We start from the raw sequence: 9,417 nt of genomic DNA on the forward strand, positions 1-9,417 counted from the left end.
CTAGAGGCAGAGCCAGCTGTCCCCGCCCCCACCCCCGTCCGTTTCGCCAGTCAGCGCTGGAGGATCGGAGCGGGGAGGGTGGAATCCAGCCCCTCCCCTGTCACAGCCCCTCCCCTTTTAGATTGTAAGCCCTCAGGGGCAGGGCCCTCCTTACCATCTTGTCTTGGATTGTAATGTCTTCTTTATATTGTACAGCGCTGCGCACACTGTTGGCGCTATATACATCCTGTGTATGCTTCTTACTCCCCTCATAGTTCTAGCCGACCTGTGACAATGAGACTGTCACAGGTCGGCTCAGTAGATCGGGAAGTGAGCGAACACACACCGGCGTTCGCTCACCTATCGCTCCTGTGCGAGCTCTCTGCCGTGACAGGGGAGGGGCTGGATTCCCCCCTCCCCGATCCGCCAGCGCTGACTGGCAGAACGGACGGGGGAGGGGCGGGTACAGCTGGCTCTGCCTCTAGATAGGCAGAGCCAGCTGTCACTCACGCAGCTGGGCGGATCCAGACATAATTGTCGGGATCCGCTCCGGCTGCGGCGTCTCAGTATACCGCGAGCTGCAGCTCCCTATATACTGAGCTTAGGGTGACGGGAGGACGCTAGTTTGTGTCCTCCCGTTACCCTAAGGAGAACTATGGGGGAAAAGCCCTGACCTCGTAGTTCTCCTGGCCCGGTAAGCTGTAATGGATTCCATTTAATTGTTCTTGGGTTCAGATATATTATAAACACGATACATTTATTACAGACACCTATGGACGCTCCAAAGAGCTTACAATCTACAATCCCCGTCTCATTGTATATATATATCAGTGATACCTTGGGGTCTTTAACATCGAACGTCCGGCATACAACCCTGGAAGGAAGAAACAAAAAAATTGTTCAGCCGCAGCGTTTAATATACAATTCCGCAACTCCGCTCAAAACATGTATTCTTCTGTGTGGAAGCAGTGGTCTCTCTGCCGAGGTCCCACCGCTGAGTCAGACATGCAGCTCTCCAGTCAGTAACACACATGCCCTCTACTGATTACAGAACTCTTGCCCCAACCTATCACAGTGTGGGTTGGACCTCTGCAGAAAGACCGCTGCTTACACACAGAGCAAGGGGCCCTTACCTGCAGCATGCTGGCAGTGGACGGGCTTTTTGTTTTACTCAGGCTGTGGCCGCTTTCTAAAAATAAAAATAAAAAAGAATGAACTGAAAATTAGGTAACTGAGCTAACTTTGTACACCTTTTGTTTAACCCCTTCCTGCCGAGGTAGCACCTACTTGCATCACTGCAGAGGTGGTCTCAAATCGCGCACCCCCCCCCCAGCACGGAGCCCGAGCCGTCATCGACATCTCCTGGTCTCGGATGACTGGGAGCCGGGTTGTTCGGCTCCTGATCACATGATCACTGCAATACCCAATCACAGTGATGACGAGTTTTAGAACCCTCCCCCGTATCTTTTCCTGTGAGTTACATTGTATCTCTAGAGAAGTCCGGAAATAATAAATGAGGATCAGATTGTTAGATCAAGGCTGGAACTGGGTTACATTTTCGGTACGATGTGATAAAATTAGGGATGCGCCGATATATCGGACGAAAATTGCACTTTTGGCATAATGCGGAAAGTGCCATTGTCCTGCTGATACATCGGCGCATCCCTGCTTTCTTTCCTCCCCGCTGGGCGCTGCTCTGTGTCCCATCGGGGAGGAGAGAAACAGTGAGTACTGGGAGAGGAGAGCGATGTGAGCGGCCGGCGTCTCTCCTCCCACACCGCTCAGCCGCCTATCACAGTCCGGCAGAGTGATGTGTGGGCGGAGACAGCCAGTGCTGTCACAGGAGGCGGAGCTCTCCTCCCGCACCGCTCGCTCAGCCTCCTGTGACAGCGCGTCAGAGAGGACAAGCAGTACTATGAGATGTTTTGGCCGAGTTTCCCTCATCTCAGGGGACAGTGATGACTATTTATCATCAAGTGACGGCTCTGCTTCTCCTGAACAATCATTCCCCGGGACACAGCGAGCGTTGGACGAGATATGTTCAGTTTTAGGAAGACAACTGGGCTCAGGTGTTGAGGTTTCTTTTACCTTCCGCCATGAAGGGGTTAATGTACCTGCAATGTGTATAGACCAGGGACGTGTGGTCACGGGAGGCAGGGGGGGGGGCGGAGCCTCACCTAGAATTATGGAGGAAAAAGCTGTCAGCTTCAAGTCTAAAGCTGGCAGCTTTTTCTCCATTCAGATCGGCTTCTATCAGGTTACACATCAGGGAAATCCTCCCCCCGCTGTGTCACCTGTCATGGACGGAGCGCTGGATGTTAATTACAGGCGGCGCTGCATCTGGCTTTTGACAGGTAGTTAGGTTGCACAGCAGCAGGCTTCCCCACTGCTTGTGTAACCTAACTTGCTGAGGCAAGAGCTGTCGCAGCCTCTACTCTGTGTTATAGGCGCGAGCTCTGTGGATGGTTTGGACCAATGGTAAAGCGCCATTGGTCCAAGCTGTCCAATCAAAGAAAGGAAAAAAATAAACCCCACTGAGGCCATCGATCTCGATGCCTCAGCAGTGACGAGCAAGTGAAGGACAGGGAAGCTCCTCCCTTCCTCCTTTATACTAGCTTGGGGACGTGCTGGGGGCGGGGCTTTGTCCAGCAGGGGCAGGGCGGGACGTGCTGGGGGGGGGCGAGGCTGGGGAATGCCTCACCCAGAACAAGGGGTACCGCACGTCACTGGTGTAGACGTTCCAATGAGCTTTCCATATTTCAACCCAATTCATGTGATCTTGGTCCTGACATACAGTATATAGGTGTTCACCTGCCATAGGTATACAGGTCATTCCTCATTGTGTGGCCACATGCTGAGTAGAGAAGCCGGACCCCTGACAGCACGCTGCAGAGAAGGAGCCTTGCTCTGTGTGTGGAAGCAGTGGTCTCTCTGCAGAGGTCTGACAACACTAACCCCCCCCCGTGAGTCAGAACTCTCCAATCAGAAGGGAGGACGAGCTGATTGCGGGAAATGTTGGCACATACTTGTTTGTAGACGAACAGATTTGCAATGCTACGCGGTCCGTGACATCCTCGTCCGTCAGATTCCACAACTTGTTCTTCATTGCAGACTTCTCTGTGGCAAAGATGAGCTGAAAAGATACATTGTGTCAGAATAGTTCCGGAGAGGATGTGAAGGATCCGATACATGTACATATATGATACAGGTCGTGTCACATGTGGGTGTTACCTGGGGGTGCTCTGCATGCAAATACAACCCGCTTAGGACCTCCCACTCCTCCAGATCAACATCCATACAATAATATATTGTGATATTTGCATAACTCCTCCCAAGAGCCGGCCCACTCCTTGCATCAGGGCTGACGGATCCTGAGAGAAGTACTGAGGCCGGGTGCTGTGATGTGTTCAGGAAGCTATGTACAGCCCCCTGCTGGCTCCTCCCACCAGCCATGATCCACCTGCATTGCAGCTAATTAATATTCCATGGCTGAAGAAAATAATTTGGATTCATATTGGGGGGCGATGACGCAACTCTCAAACAAAATGGGGGTACCCATTGGATAAGGGAGCGTCTTCTTACCGAACCAATCCTGGGAACATTTCATTGGCGACTTGAAAACAACCAACCGCAATGACTGCGCCATTTCTGGGGCCTCTGAACCACATATAATATCTGAGCCCTGAAGAAGGAAGGGGGAGGGGCCAAAACGCGGCGGTGTTTTAAGATTTTATGGTTTGAATAAAATGCAGCAACTGGATCTATGCACAATGTACCATCAGCATATCATCAGTGTCCTTGCAAGACCGTCATTATTACAGGACAACGACCCCCAACATCCACTCACCTTCCTTAAAACATTCAGAGATTCCTTGGAAACTTCTGGAGGTGAAATCAGAAACGCCCCAACCAGCAGGAACCCGCCCGGGAGCATCCGGCTCACCTACAAAATAAAAGGATCAAACAGTGAACAGGAAATAGTCACATGTCTCCGCATTCTGCTTCCTGTATTTCTGCGGAGACTCCGAGCTTCCTGTAATAAAGACCGCTCACTGCTGCTCTCTCTCTATGTCCAGGGTGCCTGGTCTCGTCTCCGCCCCCTCCTGTAATATAGACCAATCACTTCTGCTCTCTCCTTGTGAAGGGTGACTGGTCTTGTCTCCGCCCCCCTCCTGTAATAAAGACTGGTCACTGCTACTCTCTCTATGTACAGGGTGACTGGTCTTGTCTCCGCCCCCTCCTGTAATAAAGACCAATCACTGCTGCTCTCTCTCTCTATGTACAGGGTGGGTCTTGTCTCCGCCCCCTCCTGTAATAAAGACCGGTCACTGCTGCTCTCTCTCCTTGTGTAAGGTGACTGGTCTTGTCTCCGCCCCCTCCTGAGGTTGCCTGTAGTGGGTGGAGCCAGGCTGGGGAGGAAACTGCTAGATGATGCTGAACGTCCTGCAGCCAGGAAATGAGGGGCGGGCTCTATCTGGCTTGCTGCAGCTTCTTTTGCACATTGTGAGAAGCTCCCAGTCGCAGTGACATCAGAGGAAGAGGGGAGGAGCCGGTACAACTGAAGGGGAGGACGGAGGTCAGATAGGAGACTGAAGGGAAGGACGGAGGGCAGATAGAAGACTGAAGGGGAGGACGGGGGTCAGATAGAAGACTGAAGGGGAGGACGGGGGTCAGATAGAAGACTGAAGGGGAGGACGGGGGTCAGATAGAAGACTGAAGGGGAGGACGGGGGTCAGATAGAAGACTGAAGGGGAGGACGGGGGTCAGATAGAAGACTGAAGGGGAGGACGGGGGTCAGATAGAAGACTGAAGGGGAGGACGGGGGTCAGATAGAAGACTGAAGGGGAGGACGGGGGTCAGATAGAAGACTGAAGGGGAGGACGGGGGTCAGATAGAAGACTGAAGGGGAGGACGGGGGTCAGATAGAAGACTGAAGGGGAGGACGGGGGTCAGATAGAAGACTGAAGGGGAGGACGGGGGTCAGATAGAAGACTGAAGGGGAGGACGGGGGTCAGATAGAAGACTGAAGGGGAGGACGGGGGTCAGATAGAAGACTGAAGGGGAGGACGGGGGTCAGATAGAAGACTGAAGGGGAGGACGGGGGTCAGATAGAAGACTGAAGGGGAGGACGGGGGTCAGATAGAAGACTGAAGGGGAGGACGGGGGTCAGATAGAAGACTGAAGGGGAGGACGGGGGTCAGATAGAAGACTGAAGGGGAGGACGGGGGTCAGATAGAAGACTGAAGGGGAGGACGGGGGTCAGATAGAAGACTGAAGGGGAGGACGGGGGTCAGATAGAAGACTGAAGGGGAGGACGGGGGTCAGATAGAAGACTGAAGGGGAGGACGGGGGTCAGATAGAAGACTGAAGGGGAGGACGGGGGTCAGATAGAAGACTGAAGGGGAGGACGGGGGTCAGATAGAAGACTGAAGGGGAGGACGGGGGTCAGATAGAAGACTGAAGGGGAGGACGGGGGTCAGATAGAAGACTGAAGGGGAGGACGGGGGTCAGATAGAAGACTGAAGGGGAGGACGGGGGTCAGATAGAAGACTGAAGGGGAGGACGGGGGTCAGATAGAAGACTGAAGGGGAGGACGGGGGTCAGATAGAAGACTGAAGGGGAGGACGGGGGTCAGATAGAAGACTGAAGGGGAGGACGGGGGTCAGATAGAAGACTGAAGGGGAGGACGGGGGTCAGATAGAAGACTGAAGGGGAGGACGGGGGTCAGATAGAAGACTGAAGGGGAGGACGGGGGTCAGATAGAAGACTGAAGGGGAGGACGGGGGTCAGATAGAAGACTGAAGGGGAGGACGGGGGTCAGATAGAAGACTGAAGGGGAGGACGGGGGTCAGATAGAAGACTGAAGGGGAGGACGGGGGTCAGATAGAAGACTGAAGGGGAGGACGGGGGTCAGATAGAAGACTGAAGGGGAGGACGGGGGTCAGATAGAAGACTGAAGGGGAGGACGGGGGTCAGATAGAAGACTGAAGGGGAGGACGGGGGTCAGATAGAAGACTGAAGGGGAGGACGGGGGTCAGATAGAAGACTGAAGGGGAGGACGGGGGTCAGATAGAAGACTGAAGGGGAGGACGGGGGTCAGATAGAAGACTGAAGGGGAGGACGGGGGTCAGATAGAAGACTGAAGGGGAGGACGGGGGTCAGATAGAAGACTGAAGGGGAGGACGGGGGTCAGATAGAAGACTGAAGGGGAGGACGGGGGTCAGATAGAAGACTGAAGGGGAGGACGGGGGTCAGATAGAAGACTGAAGGGGAGGACGGGGGTCAGATAGAAGACTGAAGGGGAGGACGGGGGTCAGATAGAAGACTGAAGGGGAGGACGGGGGTCAGATAGAAGACTGAAGGGGAGGACGGGGGTCAGATAGAAGACTGAAGGGGAGGACGGGGGTCAGATAGAAGACTGAAGGGGAGGACGGGGGTCAGATAGAAGACTGAAGGGGAGGACGGGGGTCAGATAGAAGACTGAAGGGGAGGACGGGGGTCAGATAGAAGACTGAAGGGGAGGACGGGGGTCAGATAGAAGACTGAAGGGGAGGACGGGGGTCAGATAGAAGACTGAAGGGGAGGACGGGGGTCAGATAGAAGACTGAAGGGGAGGACGGGGGTCAGATAGAAGACTGAAGGGGAGGACGGGGGTCAGATAGAAGACTGAAGGGGAGGACGGGGGTCAGATAGAAGACTGAAGGGGAGGACGGGGGTCAGATAGAAGACTGAAGGGGAGGACGGGGGTCAGATAGAAGACTGAAGGGGAGGACGGGGGTCAGATAGAAGACTGAAGGGGAGGACGGGGGTCAGATAGAAGACTGAAGGGGAGGACGGGGGTCAGATAGAAGACTGAAGGGGAGGACGGGGGTCAGATAGAAGACTGAAGGGGAGGACGGGGGTCAGATAGAAGACTGAAGGGGAGGACGGGGGTCAGATAGAAGACTGAAGGGGAGGACGGGGGTCAGATAGAAGACTGAAGGGGAGGACGGGGGTCAGATAGAAGACTGAAGGGGAGGACGGGGGTCAGATAGAAGACTGAAGGGGAGGACGGGGGTCAGATAGAAGACTGAAGGGGAGGACGGGGGTCAGATAGAAGACTGAAGGGGAGGACGGGGGTCAGATAGAAGACTGAAGGGGAGGACGGGGGTCAGATAGAAGACTGAAGGGGAGGACGGGGGTCAGATAGAAGACTGAAGGGGAGGACGGGGGTCAGATAGAAGACTGAAGGGGAGGACGGGGGTCAGATAGAAGACTGAAGGGGAGGACGGGGGTCAGATAGAAGACTGAAGGGGAGGACGGGGGTCAGATAGAAGACTGAAGGGGAGGACGGGGGTCAGATAGAAGACTGAAGGGGAGGACGGGGGTCAGATAGAAGACTGAAGGGGAGGACGGGGGTCAGATAGAAGACTGAAGGGGAGGACGGGGGTCAGATAGAAGACTGAAGGGGAGGACGGGGGTCAGATAGAAGACTGAAGGGGAGGACGGGGGTCAGATAGAAGACTGAAGGGGAGGACGGGGGTCAGATAGAAGACTGAAGGGGAGGACGGGGGTCAGATAGAAGACTGAAGGGGAGGACGGGGGTCAGATAGAAGACTGAAGGGGAGGACGGGGGTCAGATAGAAGACTGAAGGGGAGGACGGGGGTCAGATAGAAGACTGAAGGGGAGGACGGGGGTCAGATAGAAGACTGAAGGGGAGGACGGGGGTCAGATAGAAGACTGAAGGGGAGGACGGGGGTCAGATAGAAGACTGAAGGGGAGGACGGGGGTCAGATAGAAGACTGAAGGGGAGGACGGGGGTCAGATAGAAGACTGAAGGGGAGGACGGGGGTCAGATAGAAGACTGAAGGGGAGGACGGGGGTCAGATAGAAGACTGAAGGGGAGGACGGAGGTCAGATAGAAGACTGAAGGGGAGGCTGGACTTCGTACCTGACTGGCGTGGATACAGAACCATTCCTCGTCGATCTCCTCCAGCCTGGATGAGCCGATCTTCCTCTCGGGTCCTTGGCACTGATCTTCCTTTGGCGGGGTCTGCACAGCCAGAACAATGTAATCCCTTTGCAGCGAGCACTAGAAATGAAAGACGAGACGGATGACGGAAGTGTCGTTGTCACCGGACTTCAGACAATATGGACGTCGCCCGGCACACGGAGGAGGACCGACATCTCGCTCGTCATCCAGCTAAATCCACAGATTGCATACATATGACATTCTTGTCTGTCCATGCAGCCCTGAGGGTTACACAGCTCTGCCACACAGCACAGTCCTGTCTGGCAGGACAGGGGACCTGATTTTTCTCTGCTGCAGTCCAGGAACCCTTACAGGTCTAGTCCCTCCCCCAGTGTGTGATTGGACAGCAAAAGGAGCAGCAGCAGAGCGGTGACCTCATCTCTCCATCACACTGCTCTCTCCTCCAATCAGCATGTTTCTTCTTAGCACATGAGCACTGCAGCACAATAGATTGCCCCTTTGTGCTGCTTCTCCCTCCCCTCAGTCTGAGCTCTGCTGTACAGGGACTACAAAAGGCCAATGCCGAGTTAAATTCAGGTCATTGCACAGCTTTCCTCTCCAACATACATGAAATGATCAGAGAGCTGCATCAATCTGTGTCCATTATATCCGCCTGAAGTTCCACTTTCACACAGCAGAGGGGGCTGTTCTGTAGTCCGCACACTACCAGAGCAAATGGGAGAGATCCGCGTATTGCTCCACCATTAGCCAGTTGTAGTCTCACCGCAGCCGGAGGATCCCCGCCCCCCCTCCCCCCCGGTGTAGAGGATGCTTTCCACACTGCGGACGTTCGTTCTCCGAGCCCTGCGGTGAAAATGTCCGACACCGCGGAGCCAGCGACGGACACAAACGTATCAGTGACAGCCGAGCGAACGAGCTCCCACGGCAGGCTGACAACGCCGCCGCTCATTGCAAGGTGGCGATTTAGGGTTGTCAGCCTGAAACAGGAAGTGCCGTCCATGGGGGGGGATCTCCAGAGAAGAAACTTCACAACCGATTCACAAAAACAAGAGAACTGAACACAGCGAGAAAACGATTCCAAACATACGGAGGAATCTATTCCGGGTTTAGCCGCAGATCACACACGATGATGGAACACGCGGAGCAGAGGACGCGCTTTTCTCGATGGCTACGCGTTTCACTTACATGTCCTATGAGAAGTCCGGTGACAACGTTGTTCTTCTTCTTCTGTTGAAGGATTTTCGTGAAATACCTTTGAACCGTTTCATCAACATAATAACTTCTCCCCATTGTGATGAAGGTCGGTCATGTGACCAGAAACCTGCAACACAAAGAAAGGATATTATAGGTGACGATCATCGGACAGATTCAGTGAACGTTTCATCTGCCTTGCCGGGAGGGGAAATCTCTGTAATGGAGCCCCCGGATAGCACTAAAAAAACCAGTCAGGGGGTCTAATCCCCCC

At 54.3% G+C, this 9,417-nt stretch overlaps 1 protein-coding gene across 1 annotated transcript in view; it reads right to left on the reverse strand.

Moving 5' to 3' along the window:
• CUNH1orf27 (chromosome unknown C1orf27 homolog) overlaps positions 1–9,264 on the reverse strand; it is a 14,390-nt gene extending 5,126 nt beyond the window's left edge. The window contains exons 1-5 of the mRNA XM_018572314.1: positions 9,138–9,264; positions 7,911–8,051; positions 3,827–3,922; positions 3,006–3,112; positions 817–853 (exon numbers count right to left, since the gene is read on the reverse strand). Coding sequence (XP_018427816.1) covers positions 817–853; positions 3,006–3,112; positions 3,827–3,922; positions 7,911–8,051; positions 9,138–9,242 — 486 coding nt within the window. The 5' untranslated portion in view covers positions 9,243–9,264. The remainder of the gene's footprint in view (positions 1–816; positions 854–3,005; positions 3,113–3,826; positions 3,923–7,910; positions 8,052–9,137) is intronic.
• Between the last annotated feature and the right edge of the window lie 153 nt (positions 9,265–9,417).

This window comes from Nanorana parkeri, unplaced genomic scaffold (assembly GCF_000935625.1).
Source record: "Nanorana parkeri isolate BGI_ZX_2015 unplaced genomic scaffold, ASM93562v1 scaffold1997, whole genome shotgun sequence".
Classification (NCBI taxonomy): Eukaryota; Metazoa; Chordata; class Amphibia; order Anura; family Dicroglossidae; genus Nanorana; species Nanorana parkeri.